The sequence below is a fragment of the Lepus europaeus genome, chromosome 9 (genome assembly GCF_033115175.1).
Source record: "Lepus europaeus isolate LE1 chromosome 9, mLepTim1.pri, whole genome shotgun sequence".
NCBI classification, from domain to species: domain Eukaryota; kingdom Metazoa; phylum Chordata; class Mammalia; order Lagomorpha; family Leporidae; genus Lepus; species Lepus europaeus.
This window is the reverse complement of record NC_084835.1, coordinates 30,701,410-30,727,074: the sequence shown is the minus strand read 5'-3', so window position 1 is coordinate 30,727,074 and position 25,665 is coordinate 30,701,410. Positions and strand designations below refer to the sequence as shown.

The following is a 25,665-nucleotide window of genomic DNA, read 5'->3' as shown; positions in this document are numbered from 1 at the left end:
GGCTGGCCCCGCCTTGGCTTTTGTGGTCATTTGGGAAGTAAACCAGCAGATGGAAGATCTCTTGCCTCTCTGCCTTCTTCTGCACCTGACAACACCCCCCCTTTAATGTGTTACTGTAATTTTCATGATGAGTGTAATATAATTTCATAGTAAAAGATAAGATAATGATTGAAGATAAAGTCCACATTGGTGCTGCCCACCCCCAGTGGTGATGATCAGTGCCCATCCAGGGCCTGCCCTCTGCATACATGTAGCTGACTCTAGGTTTGTGTGGCATCTGGGCACTCATTGTATGTATATGTAAACATCAACGTGGAGGCATAGTTGCTTCTGACTGTGCCTGTTGTGTGTCTGTATGTGAGCAAAGGAAACATTACAGGCATAGATGAAGCCATCAGGCCTCTGTGTGTCCCATCCCAGTCCCTTTTGTCTCTCTCTCTTCCCAGAAGCGATCCCTTGTCTGTAGTTGATGACTTTTCATCTAAGGTTGTACATTTCTACCACATGTATCTGTGGCTATAAACAATTTTGTAGTATTATTTTGTGTGTTCCTCAGCACCATCGTATCTCCTGCAACCTGGATTTTCTTTCTTTTTCCTTCTTTTTGGAGATTTTTCATTAATATGCCACATGGACCTGTATGATCTTCTGTTGTCAGAAATGAATATGGGGATGGGTGGGCATTTGACACAGGGGCAAAGATGAAGCTTGAGATGTCTGCATCCCATACTGCAGTGCCCAGGTTTGAGTTCCACTTCTAATCCCAGTTTCTTGTGATTGTGCACCCTGGGAGGCAGCAGGTGATGGCTCAAGAACTTGGGTCCCTGCCATCCATGTGAGGGACCTGGATTGAGTTCCAGGTTCCTGGTTACAGCCTGGCCCAGTCCAGGCTGTTGTGGGCATTTAGGGAGTGAGCCAGTGTATGGAAGATCTCTGTCTGTCTCTTTCTCTGCCTTTTAAATAAATAAACACAAATAAATAAAAATTGAAACAGCATGTACACAGTTTCCTTTAACCTATTTCCTTATTGGCACACATGTCAGCTGTCACGTCTTCTAGTTCTTCATGTGTGTGTACTGTATTTCTTAACTCTTATTTATCTCCTGTGGAACAGTTTGTGTAAGATCGGAAGGCTCTAGGGGTTTTTGTTTTTCTTTTTTCTAAAGTTTGCTATAATTCAGCAAAACTGCCTAGGCCTGGTATTTTCTTTTACTTCCTTATGCGTGCTAGGGCTTGTCAGGATTTCTATTTCTCTTTGAGACAATTTTATTAAGTTAGATTTTTCTAGACATTGGGCATTTTGTTTAAATTTTCAGATGTAATGGCATAAAGTTGAGGGCCTTCTAATTTTAGTTCTCACAGCTGTTGCTTGAGCTCCTTCTGAGAGGATTTGTTGGTGTCCTTCCCACCTCCTTTTTAACTTGGCCGGCTTTGCCTCCACGTGTGTGGGTGGGGTTTCCCCTCTGGCCTCTTTGGCACCCTTTATCTTCCGCCTCCCTGCTCTCTCCCTTCCCATCACCTGGTTGAGTCCCTCTGTTTGTTCTCTCAGGTCTCAGAGAAGTCTCATTTCCTCTAAGAGGCCTTTCTGGGTTCTCAAATTTTGGTTGAGCCCCTTTATCAATCCTTACTGCTGATTAAAAAAAAACTTACCATGTTGGGCTGGGGAGGGGGAACATCTGCCTATCCTGCTGTGAGGACTCAAAGCAGGACCTGGCCCTGTCTTGTTCACTGCTCTGTCTCTGATGCCTGGCACCATGTCTCACGTATGGTAGGTGCTCATGAAATACTAGTGAGTAGATGCACAGGTGAACCCCTGTGAACAGAACGTAGACCCCATCTTTAGAAGTGAGGGCTCGGGGCTAGTGCTGTGCCGTAGTGGGTAAGGCCACCACCTGCAGTGCCATATGGGTGCCAGTTCGAGTCCCGGCTGCTCCACTTCCTAGCCAGCTCCCTGCTGTGGCCTAGAAAAATAGTGGAAGATGGCCCAAGTCCTTGGGCCCCTGCACCCATCTGGGAGACCTGGAAGAAGCTCTTGGCTCCTAGCTTTGGATTGGCCCAGCTCCCGCCATTGCAGCCATTTGGGGAGTGAACGACCAGATGGAAGACCTCTCTCTCTCTCTCTCTCTCTCTCTCTCTCTCTACTTCTGCCTCTGTAACTTTGCCTTTCAAATAAATAAATAAATCCTTACCAAAAAAAAAAAAAGGAGAGCTCTGTTCAAGATCCATTCTCTACAGCAAGGTTGCAGAGGATTTAACGAGTGACTGCGTAGTTGTCCCTGCTGACCATTTCTGAGATTCTGGCATTCCCTCTCCCACCCCATAATTTGTCAGGAAATAGAGTTGGAGTGGCAGCCAGGGAGTGAGCAGAATGAAGCTGAGTGAGCCACACTCAGCCTGGCTGTGTCCTGGGGTTCTTGTTTCAGAGCCAGAGCAGCCTCATGATGAGCGTCAGCTCTCCAGCATGAGCTTCTCTCCACCAAGAATTGGGTCCTCACCTGGCTTAACACCTGCCAGTCCATCCTCAACTGTGTACACAATGCACTGAAATAACAAGGGAGTGTGAGACGCTATCCACCTGCTTAGGGGCCCAACCAGCATGAAGAGACCTGGCTCAGGTGATGGCATATTCAGTATGGATTTCTTTTATCGCGGTGGCTGTTTGATTTCCCCAGTCCCCATTGTCCTCATGGATAGAGAGAAGGAAAACAAAACAAAAGTTTTGCTAGCAAGATGCTGTGGGGTGAGGATTCAGATGTTAAAATATTTACAATATAGAAAACATGCTGGCCAAAGCAGTGATCTTTGGGAAGGGGAAAGGGAGGCGGAGATTGGAGCGGGAGCTTCTTTTTATGGTAATACCATATTCGGATTTGTGGCTGTTGTCTCTGCCTCACGCAAATATTCATAGCACACTGGAGGCTTCATTTTAGTGATATTTTATCCAGTCTGTAAGAGTTAGTTGTAAATTTCATTGGCCCTCTGTTGTGAGTCTCAACAGGGAAAATACAAACATGCATTCTTACCGAGTTAAAGAAGGAGCTTTCTCATGCCGGCGCCGTGGCTCAACAGGCTAATCCTCCGCCTTGCGGCGCCGGCACACCGGGTTCTAGTCCCGGTTGGGGCACCGATCCTGTCCCGGTTGCCCCTCTTCCAGGCCAGCTCTCTGCTGTGGCCAGGGAGTGCAGTGGAGGATAGCCCAAGTGTTTGGGCTCTGCACCCCAGGGGAGACCAGGAGAAGCACCTGGCTCCTGCCATTGGAACAGCGCGGTGCGCCGGCCGCAGCGCGCTACCGCGGTGGCCATTGGAGGGTGAACCAACGGCAAAAGGAAGACCTTTCTCTCTGTCTCTCTCTCTCTCTCACTGTCCACTCTGCCTGTCAAAAATAAAAAAATAAAAAAAAAAAAGAAGGAGCTTTCTCATAATAATAAGAACAATAATAGATGATTTGAGTCCCTGTTAAGTGCCAGACTCTCCAGTAAACATTTAATGTTTTGTTTGTTGTTAAGATAGATTTATTTGAAAGGCAGAATGACAGAGAGGGAGACACACACACGCGCACACACGCACGCACACACACACAGATTGTCTATCTGCCAGTTCATTCCCCAGTTGCTCAAAACACCTGAGGCTTTGTCAAGCTGAAGGCAGGAGCCAGGAACTCCATTCAGGCCTCCCACATGTTTGGCAGGAACCCAAATCCTTGGGCCATTATTTGCAGCCTCCCGCGTGCATTAGCAGGAAGCTGGATTGTAAGCAGAGGAGCTGGGACTGCAGCCAGAATCTGCCACAGGCATCCTAAGGGACCATTGACCCAGTCACACCACAATGCCAGTGCCACGTGCAGTATTTTCTATAGTACATTAATTTAGTCCTTTAATTTTGTAAAGAGGGGTTGTCATCCCCACTTTGCAGGTGAGAAAGTGAAGGCTCAGAGGAAAGAGAATAGGCAAGATATAATAGGAGGTAGGGAGCGGTTGTTAGGATGCTGATTGGCTTCTCCCCTAAGCACCAGGCTCTCAGCTCCTCACTGTGCTCAGCTAACAGTGGCCACAGAAATGTTTGCACTAAACACCCACTGTCCCCGGAGCTGTTGTGGGAACGGTTGCTAACCCCCTTCTCAAGGTGATGAATGCCATTTGTTGTCATGGGGTGGGAAGGGACTCTTGCACTAACTGCAGTGTGCTGCTACCCACCTTATTCCATTTGATTCCAGACCCAAACCCTTGAATTCGAGATCCTTCCCTAAACACACCATGAATCTGGATTTTTTCCCCTCTGCTGTGGGTATTTCACATTTCTCCAGTAAGCTCCCCCCAGGGTGGACAACTTTGCTTTCCAGCCTCGTGTAGGGTTGCTGCAGGACGGCAGCTCCCTGCCACTCAGCAGTGTCTCTCCTGCTGCTCACCCAACTCCTGGCTTTCCCAGCAGCCCTTCTGTGGAGGTGCCAGTCGCTGGTCTTCATTGTCCTTCTGACATCTATGAGACTGTGGAAGCTGCTGCCTGGACCCAGGGTGGTGCTTCATAACCACGCATGTGCACTGTGCTCACTGGAGGGGCCTGAGGGCTGGACACAGGCTGCAAACTCCTCCAAGCCCTGCTCAGAAGCCCGACTCCTATCTTTGTGTCTGGGAAATCTGCAGAGCCAAGCATCTTTCTTTTCCTTGGATTTTTGTTGACTGTGCAAAGAAGTTGTTTCTGACATACAGCAAGTATACCCAGGGCTGATTGGCCCCTGTCTCGGTGAGGACCTGGCCTTGGTGGCTTCTAGCATGGTGTACTTTGGGCTGTCAGAGTCCCCCACTGGCTTCATGAAGGAGCCTTCTCACCAGCCTTGCTCCCTGGAGCTGTCTTTAAAGCCACCTAGGTGTTGGGGTCTGGCTGGAGAGTGGGAAGGAACCATCAGGAGACTTACATTTCGGTTAGAATTGCTAAACGGGACCCCAGCTGGTGTGAAAGAGCCAGAGGCCTGGGTGGCATTGGCATGTCAGTGGAGTGTGAGCCAAACATTGGGGACAACCTTTTTCCCCATTGGCCTCCCAGTGGGTTCCCCAACTGCAACAGGTGCATTCAAATGGCCCAGGAGTGTCCTGGGCTGACAAGCTCACCCTGGTGCTGGTTCTTGGGCTGTGAGGCCTGGGACTGCTGAGGCTCTGCTACACTGTGGCCCTCCCATGGGGAACCCCGGGCTGCATTCTTTCCAAAGCCTTCTCTGCCCAACTTGAGGGAGCTTTTCTCCATTTGAGAGGATCTGCACCCTCTGGATCCAGAGCTTGGCCACCAACGAAGGTGTGACTTCTACAAGTGGTTTAAACCTCTGTGAGCCTCACTTTATCTCATCTGTAAAATGGAGTAATGGTCATATCCCTGTTATTATCATCATATCATCATGGCCTTGACTTAGGATGGAGTTAGATCCCAACAAACCCATCCTAAGCTGAAAAAGTATTTCATAGCCCTAATCCACTGAACATCTGAGCCTAGCAGCACAGCACATTGTGGAGTGTTGGTGGCTCACCCTCATGTCCGTGGGGCTGACTGGAAGCTGTGGTGCCTGTCCCTTCCCAGTGTCAGGAGAGAGGATCCAACCACATGAGTATCACTAGCCTGGGAAGAGATCAAAATTCCAAGCTTGGTTTCTACTGGATAGGTTTCACTTTCACACCACTGTAACATCAAAAAATCTCAAGTTCAGCCCTGTAAGTCAGAGAGTACCTGTAGTATATATTATATTAAACTCCATTATTATGTAGTTATAATATGACATAATATAATAACCTATCTAATAAAGTTACTGTTGACATAGGTTTTGTGGGTGAAGTTTTGTACCTGGCTCATCTGTGACTGCGTTACTGTTGATCATTGTGATCATTGGTGGGAGACATGTTGGTGTGTGGATTGCAATGTGTGAAACAAGGGCATATTTACCCCTGTTGCCCTGGGAGCAGGAGCTCATCAAATAACTGGGAGGGCAAAGTCCAGTGATCACCTGGGAGGATATGGAGCAGCATTCATGGAGAAGTATTGGGTTTTTAAAAAAAAATTTTTTTAAACATTTTATTTATATATTTGAAAGGAAGAGTTAGCAGACAGAAAGGGAGAGTCAAAGAGAGATACATTCTACCTGCTGGTTTGCTTCCCAAATGGCTGCAATGGCCAAGGCTGGGCCAGGCTGAAGCCAGGAGCCAGGAGCCCTGTCTGTGTCTCTCACTTGGATGGCAGTAGCCCAAGTACTTGGGCCATCTTCTGCTGCTTTCCCAGACACATTAGGAGGGAACTGATCAGAAGTGGAACAGCGGGTACGTGAACTGGCACCCATATGGCATGCCAGTGCTGCAAACGTCAGCCGAACCTGCTAAACCACAAGAACTGTTGAAATCCGCATTCTTGTTTTAAAGGAGAGATTTTTAGACCAACATGTTACTTAGTAGCGAAGGGTATTAATTTTACATAACCATGCAGGTGCTGTCTGTTCATCTTGTGATGTTATTAGCCTGAGTTTTTATTGTATTCATAAGTATTCATAGGAGAGGCAGAAGGTGAGGTCTGATGTAAAGGCACATCAGGTGGGGGCTCCCATAGGTTTTTGTGAAGTTGCCTGGCCCTCTGTGTCACTTCCTTTTTTTTTTTTTTTTTTTTTAAAGTAAGTCTTTATTTTAAAGTAGAGAGAGATACAGAGAGACAGGGAGACATCTCCCATCCACTGGTTCACTCTCCAAATGCCTTCTACGACTAGGACTGGACCAGGCTGAAGCCAAGAGTCTGAGACTCAGTCTGAGTCTTCCTCATGGACAGCGGGGACCTAACTACGTGAGCTGACACCTGCTGCCTTCCAGGAGGCTCATTCACAGGAAGCTACAGTTAGGAGCAGACCTAGGCACTTCGAAATGCGATACCGGCAGGTCAAGGGCATCTTAACTGCTGTGCCAGATGCCCGCCCTGGTTCACTTTTGTGTTCCTCTGTAAGTCCGTGGAGCCAGGCTTTGGGAGAGAGGGGGAGGGCCATTGTGTCTGGTGGAAGCTGAGCAAGGGCAGACCTGGGGTGCGAGTGTCCATCTCATCTTCCCTCAGCAGAGTGGGTATTGCTTCCCCAGTTTTGCACACAGGAAACCACAGTTCAAGAAATTAAACCTCCCCATAAATGTGTACACTTAACATATATATATATGTATATATAAAAAATTCATTTATTTATTTGAAAGAGTTACAGAGAGGCAGAGGCAGAGAGAGAATAGGTTTTCCATCTGCTGGTTCACTCCTCAGATGGGCACAATGGCTGGAGCTGGGCCAGGCCGAAGCCAGGAGCTTCTTCCTGTTGCTCATTTTGGTGCAGGGGCCCAGGTTCTTGGGCCATCCTCCACTGCTTTTCCAGTCCATAGAGGAGAGTTAGATTGGAAGTGGAGCAGCTGGGACTCCAACCAGAACTCAAAAAGCATGCCAGCACTGCAAGTGGTGGCTTTACCTGCTATGCCACAGCCCTGGCCCCAACATATTTTTAAAAAAATAAATGAATCCTCATGTTCATGGTCACACAGTTAATAAACACCATTGGATTTGATGTCACCCATGTGATCATAATCAGATCACTTAATATTCCTAAATCTTAGAATTTAATGAACCCTAGTTCGCAAGGTAGTGAGACTAACTATATAAAATATTAGCATAGGCTTTTGTAAGTACCTAATAGCTGTTAGCTGCTGCTGTTACCATAGTTACCTTGTATTTAACTCTTGTGTGTCATGGTGCCAGCTAAGATTTTACTCAGGTCTCACCTGCGCCAAGCCTGTGCACTGTCACCATGTGCTTCTTGCCTTGCTGAGGCCAGCAGAGAGGTCAAGGTCAAGGTGACTGTCATATAACCAACCACACACACCCTCTTGGTCTATCAGTGACTAACATCTCGGGAAATGTACAAAGTGGACCCTTCTCAGCAAGCATGGAGTCTAAATGTCCGTGCTGGTGGACATCACGTTTGTAGGGGAACAATTTATCATTCCTCGAGACCTTGAAAAAGGTATCCCTGTGGGTATGTTGGCATCTATAGACTTTGATTCAACTTACAGGATGGAAATCAGGTGCTCCCCAGGTGGCAGGATTCCCCCCCAACCCCCTGACCTGGCTCACCTGATATAAGCTGCCTCCATCACTTCTATGGAGACTGGTTCATAGGAAGCTAAGCTTCCTGTTGCTCTATACTACTGTCCCATTCTGTGGCTGTACCCACTGTGGCTCCTGTGTGCCCTTGGTGGAGAGCCTGGAACTCTCCAGTGTGTGTGCAGCCAGGGCTGAGCCAGAGCTGTCAACATCGCCTGGTGGCATCCACGTGGGAGCTGTTTGTGTGTGAGAAAGAAAGACATAGATTGGGAATTGCACCAGATTACGTTTTCAATTTTGTTTTTGCGTGCAGGACCATGGACTGTGAGTGAGGCTTTCCTGCTTGGGCATCAGGAAGGAGCTTTGAGAGAACCTGCCCACTGGGCGCTGCAGCCCACTCGAGCTGCCTCATTTGCCTGGGTGTTCCTCTAAGCATCTTTCTGTTTGGTAACCAATGACTTCTTCCAGACGTCTGCCTGATGAATACTGACTTTGTCGTCTTTTCTCCTCTTCTAGGCCGAAACGGCAGCGGCGGAACAACTTTCCCATGTTTCCCTCACCCAAAGCCTGGCATTTCCGAGGGGTAAGTGTCTGCCCTGGGTGGCCCCTGTGTTTGAGCGTCTGATTCTGGGTCTGCGTTCTGGCCCCCACAGAGGTCGCTGTTGGTTGGTTTTCCTGATAGAAGTTTCCAGCAGCCAAGTGTCTGTGCTTTGCCCTTTGAGGGGGTGTGGTTCCAGTAAAATATCCAGCTCTCACCCACTGGGGGTGGCCACAGGAAGCCGCTGCTAAAGAAGTCAGCAGGTGTGTGGGGCACAGAGGCCGGCCTCAGGGTTGTTTCCCCTGGGACCTGGAGGGGGCCTGTGTGCAATGAAGGAAGAAGGAGTGAGAAGCGTGCAGTCTGTGGATCTGTGCCTTCAGTGGGGCTCCGCTTTGCAGGTGTCTGTGAGCTTTCATATATCTGACAGGGAATCACAAAATTATCCCAGGTAGAAAGTGAGAGATTCTTAGAGGTGTTGAGAGGGTCAGACCAAGGTCCTCCTGACACAAGGTTGTCTTCCTTGACAGTAACAATAATAATCAATAGTCACAGTGTATGGGGTGCTGCTGTGTGCTCTCATGAGGTCTAGGGCTGGCCTCTGCAGCAGATGTGTGCCTCTGTGGAGCTCTGGTTCACCTGCAGGCCTTGGGATGTATTGCTTCGGCTTGCAGCACTGTCTCTCGTCCAGCACTGCGTTCCCCCCAGCCCACTCATCTCACCCACTGGGTCTAAGCCTTGCTCTCACCTCCTCTGCAAGCTGCCGTGACCATGCCCCAAGGCTGAGCTTTGGGCCCTTCCTGTGCTCCCCTGCATTTTCTCATCATTCTGCGTAGTCAGCACTTACTGAGATTTAAGATTGGAGACCCCAGCATGAAGAGACCTTGTCACTCTATCCTGTTCACTGCGGTATTGCCAGATCTAACACAGTGCCTGGCACATTCCAGCTTAATGCATGTGTTGAACTAATGAATGAAGAGATAAATCACTTCCATCTGACACAAAAGCCACAGGTTGGCTTTAGATTGGGTTTCAAGTTCAAGTCTTTAATCTTTTCAATATGATTCTGAATGGTTCTAATCATACTTTTTAAAATGTGTGTTTATTTTTCATCTACTTGAAAGCAAAGAGGGAGAGAGAGAGAGAGAGAGAGAGTCTTTGATCTACTGGTTCACTTCTCAGATGGCCACAACAACCAGGCCTGGGCCAGGCTGAAGCCAGGAGCCTGGAATTCTTTCTGGGTCTCCCACATGAAAGGCAGGGGCCCAAGCACTTGAGCCATCATGTGCTGCCTCCCAGGGTGCATTAGTAGGAAGCTGGATCAGAAGCAGAGGAGCTGGGACTCAAACTGGTATTCTGGTATGGGATGCAGGTTGTCCCAAGTATAACCTGCTATGCCACAGTGCCCTCCACTAATCTCACTTTAAAGATTTATTTATTTGAAAGGCATGGTTAACAGAGAGACAGAGAAGAAGGGATGTTCCATCGACTGGTACAGCCCCCCCCCCCCAAACTGAAACAACCAGAGCTGCGCCAAGCCAAAGCCAAGAGTCTGAAGCTCCATTTGGGTTTCCCACTTTAGTAGCAGGAGCCCAAGCATTTGGGCTACCTCCTATTGCTTTCCCAGACACATTAGCAGAGAGCTAGATTGGAAGTGGAACAGCCAAGACTCAGACCAGTGGGATGCCAGTGTTACAGGCAATGAATTAACCTACCTGTGCCGTGCCAGTCCGAGCTAATCACACTTAATCCTATATAGAGCTCAGTATTTTCCCCAAATACTTATTATTAAAAATAAATACAGATCTTGGCACTACTTTAGCAATTTATAAGATACTCTCGATCAAGTATGAAAAGAAACTGCTGAAGTAGATGGGCGTGTCTACCGAATACAAGTCAGATACCTCCTAAGTCATTGACAGTTTTCTGGATAAGATCCCCATTTCCCAAAGTATGTTCAGTGGAACGATCATAACCATTGAAAAAAGGCCTGGGTGATTAAATACACTTGAGACATACTGACTATACTAAGTTACATATGTTCACTGCTGCAGGACTTCTCAGTGCCTTTGATGTGTTGCTATCCATGGAGAATCCATAAAGAGAGTTGATGGAGTTTATAGCATCTTCCAAAGTCAGTGACCTTGGAACCCCTGATTGACCAAGTAGTGGTCATTTGCCAGTGGTTGTGGGTCCACGTAGGGCCATCAACCACCCGAGTGTGCCTGGGGACTGTCCTGGTTTAGCACTGGAGGTCCTGTATCTCAGAAAACATGTTACCCCACATAAGATCACAAGACCTCTTCAACTCCTTCCCCTTGAAAAAGATCCTGTGAGTTTTTGACCCAAACTCCTCTTTACAGACCTTGCTGCCCAGAGGAACCTGTTAGAGACCTTCGTGGTTTATATGACCCTGTGTCTGCCTCCACCTTGCCATATCTCCATAAAGCAATGATTGCTTTTAAGATTAGTAATTCAGCAGGCTGGCGTTTGATCTAGTGGTTAAGACACACACCTGCGTCTAATAGGCGACTATCTGGGTTTGATACCCGGCTCTGGTTCCTGACTGGCTTCCTGACAGTGCTGGCACCGGGAGCAGCAATGATGGCTGCAGTTACTGGGTTCCTGCCACCCACAGGGGAGACCTGGATTGAGATTCTGACTTCTGGCTTCATAGGAATTTGGGGAGTGAATCATGTGCGGATAGGAGCAGTAGTTCTCTGTAAGAAACCAAGCAACCAAACACCCCTGGCTAATTGCAAGCAAGTAGGTATGTGAACCCAGTGCCACACGGACGTTAGGTTTCTGCCAGCTCCCAGAGTTAGCACTCTTTGGGTGTGGAGAGTGCTGGGGGTTAGGTCAGTTGTGGTGTTGGTCTCGGTTTCTTATCTTTGCTTTCATGGCTTCTGGGCTCGGGGTTTGTTGGTACAGCGAGATTGACACTGATGTCATAGACCAGTGGGAGAAGGCTCAGGGCCTGGCCAGTTGCCTGATTCCTCTGTGGCCAACTTGGTTTCCCTCATGCTTTGAGTCACTCTCAGTGACACAGTGGGGTGGAAGGGGAACCCAGCCAGCTGGGGGGTTCTTACGGTGATTGAATTGAAGAACTGCAAGGCTGTGGAATGCCAGGATCAAGACGGCATACACTTCCAGTCCTGAGGTTTGCCTCGCAGGTGCGTGCATGTGCGCCCTAGTGCTTCCGTGGGTGCTTTGTTTCTTCTCTCTTTAGAAATAAAAGTTTTAGATCCTCAGTGCTGGAGAGCTTTCCTATTTATGTCCACACAGAGCCACCCTCAATCAGCATTTGCAATTTCATTCCTCAATAGCTTATACAGGAAAAAGGATTGTGTTTGCTGTTTGTTCACCCAGACCTGAGCATTTGTGGATTGGCGTGGGGCAGGGGGTGTAGGGGTGGTAGCGGTGGTGAGAAAAGAATTGGAAAAGACGAGAGGGGAAGGAAACACGTTGCCTTAGACATGAAGTCAGAAAGGAGCCCCAGGGGGATAAGATCTGAGGGGCTCAGTAGCCTGGGAAAAGAGAGATTTCAAAACGATTGTGTTTATTTTGTAATTTTAAGATTATTCTAATTGTACCTGTTTATGGGGTACAATGTGATAAAGCAACATAAATATTCAGTGTGCAAAGATCAAATCAGGTTAATTAGCATTTCCATCTCTGTAAATACTTGCACTGTTGATGAACAGGAATTGTACATCTTGAAGAGGCGCAGGCTGCCGTTTGAATCGTGTGTACCGTGTGTCCTGGTGGAATCCGCGTTTCCTCTCCTTGTCAGTACCGTATGGTGGGAGCCTTCGAGCCCTTCTGTCTGCTCAGAAAGCAGAGAACAGGCTGTCGCCACCAGCGGCACCCCCTGTGCCGTGCAATACTGGACACTGGCTCCTGTCTGACTGTGCCCCTTCTCCATCCTCCCCATCGCCTACTGCTGCCGCAGTAACTGTAATGGAGGTCTTGTGGCATGGACTATGCCCCTCCCCACCTTCCCCGGGAACACCCCCAGCAGACCCACCGTCATCCTCGGTGCGTTACCACTTGCCTTTGTGGTTTTCTGGCTTGAGTGTCTGTCTCCACAGGGGCTGAGAAAGTGCCCGTGTTGGTGGCCTTGTGCCTGTGCTCTGCTTCCCAAGTGGCTTAGCCCTTCCCTGGGCTGGCGTCGCTCCTAACTGCGGACTGTGTTGGGCCCAAGTTCCCACTATTGGCTAAAGAGACCCAGGCCCTGGGCGTTTCCCACCTACTGGGCTTGCCTTCCTCTGCCCGGCAAGGGGTGCAGCTGTGCCCAAGGGCGCTTCAGGTTCTTGGAGAGAAGCTGAGAGTGTGGTTTGGGTTGGGTTGCTTTAGAAACAAAGAACATTCTGTCTTAAACTTTTCTTCACACAGAATCCCCCACCCACCTTATTTTTTTTATTTGGCAGCCATGGATGGGACATGGGGAGAGAGAGAGAGAGAGAGAGAGACACAGACAGACAGACGTGGGGTGAGGTGAGGTGGGGTAGGGTGGGGTGGGGTGGGGTGGAGAAGGAGGGAATGTGCTAGCTCCCATCCGCTGGTTCACTGCACAAAAGTCTAAAACCTTTGGGACTAGGCTGGGGCCAAAACCAGGAGCCAGGAACTCAATCCAGGTCTCTTGCTGGGTGGCAGGAACCCCATTATTTAGGCCATTACTGCTCCCAGAGTCTCTGTTGGCAGGAAACCAGAGCTGGGACTCAAACCCAAGCGCTCTGATGTGAGATGAGGCTGTCTAACCACTAGGCCTAGAGCCTACTTTCAGAATTGCTTTTAATTCTCTTCTGCTCCCTTGGACTTTAATCTTTTGATTTTCTATCCTATATTTATAGAAAAAAGTTGTTTGTTTGTTTACCTTATTTTGTTATGGTAACTCTGAAACCAACAGTAATATCTCTATTAATCCAGGTAACTAACCCCTGGCATGCACTTACATGACGCAGGCTGAGCTTCTTAGTCTTGTGTGACTTCCCAGGAAGTCCCAAGAGGTGAGCCTCATTCTCCTGTTAGGTGTGGAAGTCGAGGAGGATGGCTCTCTGTTGCTCCGTAACAAGTTGCCAGAACTCCAGCAGCTTAAACCACACCCCTGCATGAGCTCACAGCTCGGTAGAACAGCTGGTAGGGCAGGGCTGGGATCTCTGTTGATAGTCTCTGAGCCTCCAGGGAAGTATCGGGTCTTGGGACCTCTTTTGAGGCCTAGGGTCCCCTTCCACGCTCACTTAGACTGTAGTAGGCAGAACTCGGTTCCTTGTCAGAAAGTCCTCACTTCCTTGCTGGGTGTCAGCTGGGGTCACTTCCAGCCCCTCGGGGTCACTGTTACTTAGGTCTTTGCCAGGAGCCCCTCTGTCTTCAGTGCCAGCAGTGAAGAATGTCGCACGTGCCACAGCCTTCTCTGCTTCCCATCTCTGGCTTCAGGAGGAGCCTCCCGCTGGGTTAGGTTGGGCCCACCCAGAGCTCTGATTGGAATGCTGTCCTCTGACATTCTTGGGTTCTGTCCACAGTCAAGTATAGGGGAGTACTGGGGGATGCACATCCCAGATTTGTGCCTCCCCAGAGGTTCAGAAAGGGGAGGAGCTTGGTCAGCCTCCCACAACAGGTAAATGGTGGAGCCGCTGGGATTTGAACCTGAACTCCCTGTATTTCCAAAGCTCATGTTCTTGGGCAGCACGTTTTTTGAACTCCAGCTTGAAATTATTTACAAATGGGGAAAATGTCCGCTCTCTCTCTCATTCTAACCTCCCTATGTACAAAGTATTCTCAGGAGGCACAGTGCACACTTGGAAACCCAAAAGGAAAAGAGTTAATAGATCAGAATAGGCAGGACAGAAGAGAAAACACACACAGTTAAACGAAGTCAGACTGTTTATCCTAACAGATCGTTTTAGAGTATTTTAAAATGTCAAAAGTAATAATAAAAAAAGCACTCATGATTTAGTTCGTTCATTTAGCTCTTGCAACCTGCTAGCTACTATTCCTAGTACATTGCAAGTCATTGCAACTGCCCAGGAGCCTTCTTTAGTAGATATCATTACTATTCCCATTTTCCAGATGGGAAAACCCACTGGAATCGCCCCTGAGGCCCCACAGCAGTGAAGTGGTGGACCAGTTTTGGAACCCAGGCAATCTGGCTGCAGAGCCACGCTCTAAGCAACATGATTATTGTAATACCTGGAAGTGATTCCAAAGCATCTCCCAGAGTAAAACATGCATGTACAGATTTAAACCAGTCTACAGTGGAAAAGAACCTTTTTTTGAAGGGAGATAACATGTGAATCTACCTCTACACATGGCTGGGATGGGTGAGTTCCCAGGGGACTGCTGTTGTGTTAGTTACATGTTTTTCTATGATGGCTGAATTTTTATTTAAAAACTTTTAAAAAGATTTATTCATTTATTTGAAATGCAGAATGACAGAGGGAGAGAGAGAAAGGGAGAGAGAGAGGGAGAGGTCTTCCATCTGCATGTTCACTCCCAAAATTGCTGTAAAGGTCAGGGCTGGGTCAGGCTAACGCCTGCAGTTAGGAACACCATCCGGGTCTCCCACATGGGTGGCTGGGGCCCAAGTACTTGAGCCATCTTCTGCTGCCTTCCCAGGCATGTCAGCAGGGAGCTGGAATAGAAGCAGACCACCTAGGACTTGAACTGGTGCTCCAATATAGGATGCTGGCATTGCAAGCGGTGACTTAATTCCACTGCACCACAATGCCAGCTCCATGGCTGAATTTTTTAGAGTGTGTATATTGCCTTTATAATTCATGAAAACAGTGAACTACTTATAATAACTTTAAAAAAGAGCATTTTCCATAATCAAAACCTTCCACAAGCAAAAGGGGGTTTATTTTAAAAGTTTCAGGTCCTTGAAACACATTGGGTGCATCTTGGAGCAGGAGGTGAAGCACCCAGGGACTGATGAGATCAGAGAACGTGGAAGAGGCCGGCAGGTGCGGTGCTGTGCAGGGAGACCTTTGTCCCTGCCCTGTCTCCCTGTCCTCCCCTTGTCCATGATAGTGAGTCTGGAGGCTGCTTGCGTGCACACTCAGGATCCTCAGTGTTGCTGCCTGCTGCTCCTGGAGCATACAGACCCTGAGCTGGTGATGAACTGCCATTGGCAGTTGTCACAAAAGCTTCAGTGGTGAAAAGGCATGCGCTTCGGGGTCAGAATGCCAGACTGGGGACATGAGACCAGGTACACTTCAGAGCATCAGGGTCCTAATGTGAAAAATGGGGCTGGACAGTAATGTCCCCTTCCCAATATGTGAGACTCAATGATGGCGTGTTTAAAGTGACCTGAAGAATGCCTCCCTTGTAAGTGTGCACAGATGCTGAGCTCCTGGTGACAAGGGCTCCCTTGTGCCTGAAATGACTATTTTCTCGACACGTGTACCTGACAGTTGTCCTCTCAAAGAGGAGGCACTGACTGTGCCCGCATCTCCCCTGCTCCCCTTGTCGTGTTTCACATCCTGCAGGAGAGGAGTCAGCTTGGATGTGTTGCTGTCACCTGTAAGGAAACTCTCGTGTGTCTTCAGTCCTCTGATGTCAAAAGAATGCCAGGAAAACTGAAGCTTGGTCTTAGATTCAAAGCGATTTCAGTTTCTGGCCATGTGCAGGTCTGTGGGGGTTGCAGTGGGTTTGGATGCTAGTTGGGCAGATTCTGTACTTTTGAGATGGAATTTATAGATGCTGAGGTGGACATTTAGGTGTCCGGGTTCGAGTCCTGGCTCAGCTCCTGATGCCATATTCCTGTGAATGCACACCTTTGAGAGGCAGCAGGTGAGGGCTCTGTGCTGAGGTCCCTGTCACCCACGTGGGAGACCCAGATTGAGTTCCAGGCTCCTGGCTTCAGCCTTGCCCAGCCCTAGCTGTTGCAAGTATCTGGGGGGAGTGAATCGGTGGATGGGAGATCTCTGGTCTCTCTGCCTTTCAAAACAAGTATGAAAAGATAAACTGAAATAAACTTATAGATATCTTTATTTTATGTAATTATACCTTTCATTTTTAGTTCCAGAAGTAGGTAAAAAAGCAGGGTAAAAAGTACTTTTAGTTTGATCTTCTGGGTTAATTAGGAAATCTTAGTCGGGGGCGATAAGACTCAAATTAACTTAAGCAAGGAGAATTTTTAAACCTGCAGAGTTATGGGAAGTATTTCATGGAATGCAGTGGCGTCCCAGAACCCCCTGGACCAGGCAGCTGAGGCCCTTAAGGATTCTGGACTCCCCTCTGCTCCTGCCACATTGGCTGTGCATGCTGCCTCCTTCCTTTTCTCCAGTCAGTGGAAATGCAGCCATGTGCAGAGACAGGCTTCTCTCTCCCAGAGCCAGAATTACCAAGGGGTTGGGGGGAAGTCTAGTAGGTCCAACTTGGGTCAAGTGGATCTTCCTGCACCAGTCAGCAATGGCCAAGGCGTGAGGTCATGCTACACACCCATGGTGACTTCTGTGATAACATAGTGACACGAGATGGAAGGGGCATTTTCTAGAACATGGGAGAACAGGGCCGGCGCTGTGGTGTAGTGGGTAAAGCTACCACCTGCAGTGCTGGCATCCCATATGGGCACCAGTTCGAGACCCAGCTGTTCCACTTCCAATCCAGCTCTCTGCTGTGGCCTGGGAAAGCAGTAGAAGATGGTCCAAGTCCTTGGGCCCTTGCACCCTCGTGGGAAGACCTGAAGGAAGCTCCTGGCTTCAGATTGGGCAGCTTGGCCATTGTGGCCAATTGGGGAGTAAACCAGCGGATGGAAGACCTCTCTCTCTCTTGCTCTCTGCCTCTCCTTCTCTCTGTATAACTCTGCCTTTCAAATAAATAAATAAATAAATAAATAAATAAATAAATAAATAAATAAATAGAAAGAAAGAAAGAAAGAAAATGGGGGAGCTACTAAGCAGTTACAGACAGTTCTTGTCTGCAAGTCTCATCCCCTCTCTTCTCCTGTGGCAAATGGCCAGCATCCTGAGTCCCAAGGTATGAGTGCAGGTGGACAAAATTCCCAACTCATCTCTGTCATCTTTGGTAGAAGCAGACCATTTACTTATTGTTTTTCCAACCCTGGCAGTTTGATCTGGGAGCAATAATTGCCTATTCAGCAAGAATAGACATAAAACCTAAGAGTCTTCTGGATCAAAATAATAGCAGGGCCTGGAAAATTGTTCCTGAAATGGCTTAAGCCTATTCCTAGGATATGAGGAAGTATTAGAGCTTAGACAGGGGTGCAAATCCAAGGCTACCGCAAAAGTTTGTGAGGAAATGGAAGAAAAGCTAAGTTTATTTGGTGCCAAATATTTTGAAATCCACATGTATATAGGATTTTCAAAAATTTTATGGAAGTGCATAATATAAGAATACTGTGCATGGATTTAAAAAGTTTTTGCACTTTTTAAACATCTCTTAATGTACTTTTTAAGAACATTTATTTATTTGAAAGGCAGAGGATCAGAGTGAGAAGGATGGACAGAGAGAGAGAGAGAGAGAGGGAGAGAGAGAATTTTCCATCCACTGGTTGACTCTTCAGATGGCTGCAGTGGCACAGGCCAAAGGCAGGAGCCTAGAACTCCATCTTGATCTCCCATATGGTAGCAGGGGCCTAAGCACTTGGACTACTATTTACTGCTTTCCCAGTTGCATTAACATGGAGCTGGATCAGACGTGGAGCAACTGGAACCAGAACCCGCACTCTGATAATCTGTCCCAAGCTACATCTTTTTATTTTTATTTTTTTAGATTCTATTTATTTATTTGAGAGGTAGAGTTACAGACAGTGAGAGAGAGACAGAGAGAAAGGTCTTCCTTCCGTTGGTTCACTCCGCAAATGGTCACAATGGCTGGAGCTGTGCCGATCCAAAGCCAGGAGCCAGGAGCTTCTTCCTGGTCTCCGATGCAGGTGCAGGGGTTCAAGCACTTGGGCCATCTTCTGCTGCTTTCCCAGGCCACAGCAGAGAGCTAGACTGGAAGAGGAGCAGCCAGGACTAGAACCGGTGCCCATATGGGATGCCGGCACCATAGGCAGAGGGTTAACCTGCTGCACCATGGCGGCGGCCCCCCAAGCTACATCTTAACTGCCGTGGCAAATACCTGTCCCAGGGCTGATTTCTGAATGGACTGTCCTATAATGAAAAGTCTTCCCTTATTGGGTTTGGGCCTCCCACATTTGTCACCCTCCACCGAGACTCTCTCTTCCTGCCATTCAACCTTAGAAATCTCAATGAACATAAGTCCTAGGCCAGTCCTTTTGTGCCTGTTACTGCTGACTTCCGTGTGGTACTGGTAACAAAACTTGTTGGGGTAGGTGCTGTAGCAGCCACCTGCACCCCTAATGCTGACCCCTCAATAGCATTCAAGGAGGTGACATTCTGTGCAGCAGAATCTGCTAACCACACTGTTTTTGCGTCCCCAGGGCTGACTTGACCCAACATCTTATTTAGACAAAAGGGGAATGAGATGGGTTGCTTTTTATGGAGAGAGGAGGATTTGTTTAAAAATGCAGATGTGATTTGAGGGAAATGCAGTGACATAACCTCAGACATGCATTTAATTTATGCAGGTCCAGCTAAACCTCATTGAAAGGGGGGTGGGGTGGGGCAGAGGGAACCTACTGCGCAGCCAGTGCTGCTTCCTCTGTTTACTGTTGCGGCAGTGGTGATTCTTGACCTTGACACGGGCTTTTTCTGCGGTGTATTCCCGAGAAGCTCCGCAGCTTCCTGTGGGGCTGAACTGAAGAGCAGTGTGCAGTGTTTGTTCTCACATTGGAGGAGGAACTATCGTGTGGTTTATTGAGAGAAGAGGGGTCAGGCTTCGCTCAGTGTCTTCCCGATGGGTTTTCTTGATTTCCATTCTTACTATATGGGCTATTTTTCAGCTTCTTATTATGAAAAAGTGTCGAACACGGGAAAGTTGAAAGATAAGTGCAATAAACCCCTGCCATCTAGAATCTAGAATTGCTAACCTTTGCTTTGCCTATTTATTTGTCTCCAGCTGTTTTGCTATGCAGTTTGGCTTTTATTTACTGAATCATTTCGAAGTCACATTATTGCAGCTATCATGAGCCTTTAGTAAATGTGTTCTAAGAATGAGGACGTTTTCCTATATAACTGTAGGGATTTGTTATCAAAACTGAGTCACCAGTGATTCTACAGCATTTCCTGTTAGTCAGTCCATATTCTTATTTCTCCATTTGTCTTTTATATTTGTTTTTTTTCCTCAAACCATTCAAGAGTCATGCCTTTCTTTTGGCTAGATTTTTGTTTGTTTATTATTATTCTTTTAAAATTTGTATTTGTTTTCAGCTAAAGGCAGAAGGACACAGAGGGACACACACACACACACACACACAGAGAGAGAGAGAGAGAGAGAGAATCCTCCATCCACTGGTTTACTCCTCAAATGCCCACTACAGCCGTGACTGGGCCAGGCTAATCAGGAGCTGGGAACCCCATCTGGCTATCCCATGCGGGTGGTGGGGACCCAGGCACTTGAGCCTCCCAGGGTGCAACAGCAGGAAGCTGGGCAGGAAGTGGAGCGGCTAACTGAGAACCAACATTTCATGGCATGATCATGTCTCTTAAGTCTTTTTAAAATTCTTGAATACTGTCCCCTCCCCCTTTTTTGAGAAGAACTGACCATCTTTTGAAACTTTTTGTATAAACCAAACCAGCTGCTTATAAGATGTCTCAAATGTGGATTTGACTGCTTCCCTATGATGATATTTAACTTGCTCCTCCATCCTTTATATTAAGCTTGTCTCATCTCAGATTAAACCCTTTCGAGCAGGAGAGCAATCCTTTTTTTTTTTTTTTTTTTTTGACAGGCAGAGTGGACAGTGAGAGAGAGAGACAGAGAGAAAGGTCTTCCTTTGCCGTTGATTCACCCTCCAATGGCCGCCGCGGCCGGTGCACCGCGCTGATCTGAAGCCAGGAGCCAGGCACTTATCCTGGTCTCCCATGGGGTGCAGGGCCCAAGGACCTGGGCCATCCTCCACTGCACTCCCGGGCCACAGCAGAGAGCTGGCCTGGAAGAGGGGCAACCAGGACAGAATCCAGCGCCCCGACCGGGACTAGAACCCGATGTGCTGGCGCCACTAGGCGGAGGCTTAGCCTGTTGAGCCATGGCGCCAGCCTAGGAGAGCAATCCTAAGGGATGTCAGCTACTTGCGTCCCATTAGGAGGCCTGCCACGTGGGTGGGTTGTTTGCTATTGTTAAGGCCAGCTTGCTGCACAGGTGGATACTGCCAAGAGTCTAATCTTGAGTGCAGAGTGACTCCACTGTAGCTTCCTTGGCTGACACTTTACACAGAACTCTTGGCAGAGAACAGGCATTTGCCCCATTATTTTAAGAAAATGGCTGTTTAATAAGAGACAAAGCAGTTGCAAGTACTCAAGGTTTCTCTCTGTGGGTTGGTTTCATTCCCTTTCTCTCGCTGCCATTACTTTCTACTGTCCTGTAGGTTCTGCTCTGGGCATCCTCTCCTTGTGTGTGGTATTGGGCTTCCCATGATGCCAGCTCTGAACCAACTTGGCAGCTGGGTATCCTGCAGCTCACAGGATAGGCTCAGTTGCCCCATCCCTGAATCCCTAAGTAAGGTCCACTTGCATCAGCTCATCTTTCTTGCTCTGGGCTGCTGGTCCCTTCTTGGGGGGCTTCCCTTACCCCTTGGTCCAGTCCTCTGTGGCTAAAAGGTCAAGGTCAAATGGATCTGCCATTCACCAGCTTGGACAAGTCTTTAACCTCACTGAAATTACATTTTCCTGGCTGAAAATATATCTATCTCATAGGCTTCTAATGAGGATTAAGTTAAATAATTCATATCAAGAGCCTGGTGCCCTGGCTTAATAGGTTAAGCCTCTGCCTGCTATGCCAGCATCCAGTTTGGGCCCCAGTTGGAGTCCCAGCTGCTCTACTTCTAATCCAGCTCCCTCCTCATGGCCTTGGGAAAGCAGTGGAAGATGGCCCAAGTGCTTATGTCTGTGCCCCATGTGGGAGACTTGGAGGAAGCTCCTGGCTCCTGGCTTTGGCTTGACCCAGCCCTGGCTGTGGTGGCCTACTGGGGAGTGAACCAGCAGCTGGAAGATCTCTCTTTCTCTGTTTTTCTGTTTGTCTGTAACTCTGTCTCTCACATAAATAAATAAATATTTTTTAAAAAATTCATGGGGCCAGCACTGTGGCATAGCAGGTAAAGCCACCACCTGTGGTGCTGATATTCCATATGGGCACTGGTTTGAGTCCTGGCTTCTCCACTTCCGATCCAGCTCTCTGCTGTGGCCTGGGAAAACAGTAGAAGATGGCCCAAGTCCTTGGGCCCCAGCACCTGTGTGGGAGACCCAGAAGTAGCTCCTGGCTTCTGGCTTCAGATTGGTGCTGCTTTGGCCATTGTGGCCAATTGAGAGTGAACCAATAGATGGAAGACCTTTCTCTTTCTCTTTCTCTGCCTCTCCTTCTCTCTGTGTGTAGCTCTAACTTTCAAATAAATATAAATCTTTAAAAAATTAATTTCAAGTATTTAGTACTGGGTCTATGACATAGCAAATGCACAATAAATACTTCACTACCCCTGCTACTACCAGAATTCTTAGCCACTCAGTAGGAACTGTAGGCAACTCTGGGGAAAGTGGGGTGAAACTCCTAATAAGAGAACATGGAAGATGACATCCTAGGACATTTCTAGCACACTAGAAAAGCTCCCTTTTTCTCATATCTTTCCATTTCCTTGAGTGACATATTCAGACCCTGGGTTGGGTGCAACTGAGTGTAGACCATTTATTTACTCATTGCATATATGTGCCATTGAATAAAAAAAAAAAAATAGACCTGATGCAGGTATTTAGAGGGATGAAGGAAAGTTTCTTCTGTAAAAAGTGATTGAATTTTAGATGTAGTCTGGATACATTCAGTCCATGAATTCGTGCTGATAGCTGTTGACTTAGGGCAATTCAATCTTACGTATCTTGTGAAGTCTGGCAGTGGGGTCAGTCCTGAACTTATTTTGCTCTCATCTCTACACCATCACAGACTGGTACCAAAGTGATTGGCTTCTTAATCACGGCACCTTCGTTGCCCAAAGAAAACATCCACCAAGCGACTACATGCCTCTCATGGTTGCGGTTTTGATATGGGGAAAATTACCGTTTTATTTGGAAGGAAAAGAGAAGATTATTTTTATATTAAAGTAAACTTGAGAGTCATGACAGGACAGTCTAGGGAGTGTGTTTTTTTTTTAAGTGTTATTTTTCTCCTACAGAATTCATCAGCATTTTTGAAAGGGAGGAACGTACACAGGCATGCGGAAGTTGTGTTACTTGACCATCTTTCTGGAGAGCAGTTTGGCTACTCCTGTAAAGAACCATAAACATATTGGTAGCTGTTGGCCTGGTACTTCCACCTCTAGGATTCTACCCAGTGGAAGTCCCCAGAAATGTGAATTAAGATTTATGAACAAAACTGTTCAGTGCAAGCAGCAGTGATAATGATGGGAATGATGGAAAAAGTCTAAATGCCCAATGAAGTGAGAGAGCTGGTGTACAGTGTGGTTTGTCCAAGTGGGTGAGTTTTCTGAGCTGTTGGGGTGGGGGAGAAAAAGAGTGTAAATTCAGAGGAAATGCTTATTGCTATGTTTTCTAAAGCAGGAAACAAACTTGTATATAGAGTCATGATCCGGGCTTTGAAAAAATGTATTTGAAAGAAAATATGCCAAAACATTGATAATGATTTCCTCTCTGTGAGTGACATTGTAAGCGACATTTTTTCTTTTGTTTTGACTTTCCCCAGATTCTCTGGGGGTGCATACAGAATGTTTATATTCCAGAAGAAGAAAAAAATTGGGGTGAGAAGACAAATAAGTAAACTGCAGTTTTTGAAGTGGAGTCTTAGTGGTTGTGTTGGTTTGTTTTACAATTTATTGATTTTGAAAGTCAGAGTTACAGAGAAAGAGTAAGAGACAAAGAGAGAGATATTCCATCTGCTGACTCACTCCTCAGGTAGCCACAACAACCAGACTGGTGCAGGTCACAGCTAAGAGCCGAAAGCTTCATTCAGGTCTTCCATGTGGTGCAGGGGCCCAAGCACTTAGGCCATCTCTTAGGGTGCTTTTCTCAGCCCATTAGCAGGGAGCTGGATTGGAAGTGGTGCAGCCACGACAATGGTAACAGGTGCCCATATAGGATGCCAGTGTCAAAGGCAGCAGCTCTACTCACTTTGCCACAATACTGGCCCTGGAAACTTGTATCACCTCTGACAGGCAACAGGTGTGAATTTAAGTCAGGAATGCAGAGAATTGGCCTAAATCCCACGGTTACTTCAGATAGAATTTTAAAATGTGGCGTCTGTTAGTGGAGAAGTTTCGGATGTGAGAACTTGGTAAAGATGAACCTGGAGACGTTTTGTCTTTTTTTTCTAACAACAATCCAAAAGCCCTCATAAATCTTGGGGGGGATAGTTGAGAGACATGAGCTAAGTAAAAAGGGTACCGTGTGCTCAGCCAAGAGGGGCATCATGGCTCCCAAACGGTCATCCTGGATGGACGATGATTATTCCAGAGAGTTCCTGGGTGCGTTAATCAGCTTTTCATCACTTTAGCTGCGATGCCTGGTGGGAGTCTCTTGGGAGGGAAAGGCTTTACTTTAGGTCACAGTTGGAAGTTTCACAGTCCCAGATTGGGTGGCTCTGTTAGTCTGGGGAGGCTGGCAATGGTGGAGCAGGTGCAGAAGGAGGATCCTGTTGTGAGCCAGGAACCTGGCTTAAATAACCAACCCTCCCATGAGAATTCCCTTCCAAGGGCAAGCACCGAAAGACCTCCCGCTGGACTGACTGCCATAATCACATCAAGTCTCCACCCAGATCCACAGCCATTAGCATTAACCCCAAGTGAGACTTTGGGGTTTAAACATCTGGAGGAGTTTGGGGAGCCAAGTGCTGTGGAAGCCGTAACAGTAGGTAACTCAGTTGTGTCTTCCTGGTCAGGCTCTGGATAGCAGTTTGGGGACTGTCAAATATCACTTTGGGAAAATGAAAGAAAAATACCTCCTATAGCAGCCTGTATACTCCTCCTTTTAAGTTTAATTTATTGTTGAAACTCTCAGGACTGCAGATTGCAAACTTTTGTATCAGGCATTTGGGGATCAAAAACATGTCTGGCTTTTTAAAAAAAAAAAATCACCTTCCACCCCACAGTGTGTTTCCCATCGTGGAACCAGAGTCACTGAAACATCACGTGTTTCTCTTGGCAAGAACCCATGGCAGGCATCGACACATGCATCAGCGATTTCTAAACCTTGTCAAGGAGAGAAAAGGCTGGAGGTTTAGATAGGGACAGTCTTTTCCAGGCTACAGGATTGGTGCAAATAGACCGGATTTGCTCTTCCTGAAACATAATAAAGCCTCCTGCTACCAATTCTTTCAGTTTTGGTGCCCTATCTTTTTTTTCCCCCCTTCTTTTAAAAAATATGCTCAACTCATTATCCAGGGTGACTAAGAAAGTCAGCATCTGTGCCGTGAAAATACTTGTCCTCGACTCACTCTTCCTTTCTCAGGAAGTGACTTCTCATCCCGTGTCACCTGCTCCTCACCTTCCCCCAGCGAGTGCCGTCCTTGAGTGTCCCCTCTGTTCCAGGACACGCCCATTTCCTTCACTCGCCCGCTTGCATCTTGTTTCTATTTCAGGGTTTTGGCTTCAAGACTACAGTTACCTGTTCTATCTCTTTTGTAAATTTTCATGTTAAGTTGGTGATGCTGCACTTCACTATAAAAAGACATATTTCTATGTCTATGCAAATGTTACAGCAGGGCAGTGGATAAGAGTAGGAAAGAACATCTTTACTTCGAGTCAGTAAAAAAGACAATGGGAGTATCTCAGTTAATTTAGTTTTGGTAAATCTGGTCAAGAACCTGTCCAAAAACCTAAGCTTGTAGCTCTACTACCAGAAGAAACCTGAAGTTTGCGTTCTGCATGTTTTCCTCTCAGCTGCATTCCGTTGCTTTCATTTATACTGCCCCCCCCCCTTTTTATTTAAAAGAGTGAGGGGTTGAGGTGGGCGGGG

General features: G+C 47.4%; 1 protein-coding gene across 3 annotated transcripts in view; it reads left to right on the top strand.

Annotated features, from left to right (window-relative positions):
- ARHGEF3 (Rho guanine nucleotide exchange factor 3) overlaps positions 1-25,665 on the top strand; it is a 336,022-nt gene that overhangs the window by 94,470 nt on the left and 215,887 nt on the right. For all 3 annotated transcript variants that reach the window (XM_062201120.1, XM_062201117.1, XM_062201118.1), the window contains exon 3: positions 8,608-8,674. In XM_062201120.1, the coding sequence (XP_062057104.1) occupies positions 8,608-8,674 (67 nt within the window). The remainder of the gene's footprint in view (positions 1-8,607; positions 8,675-25,665) is intronic.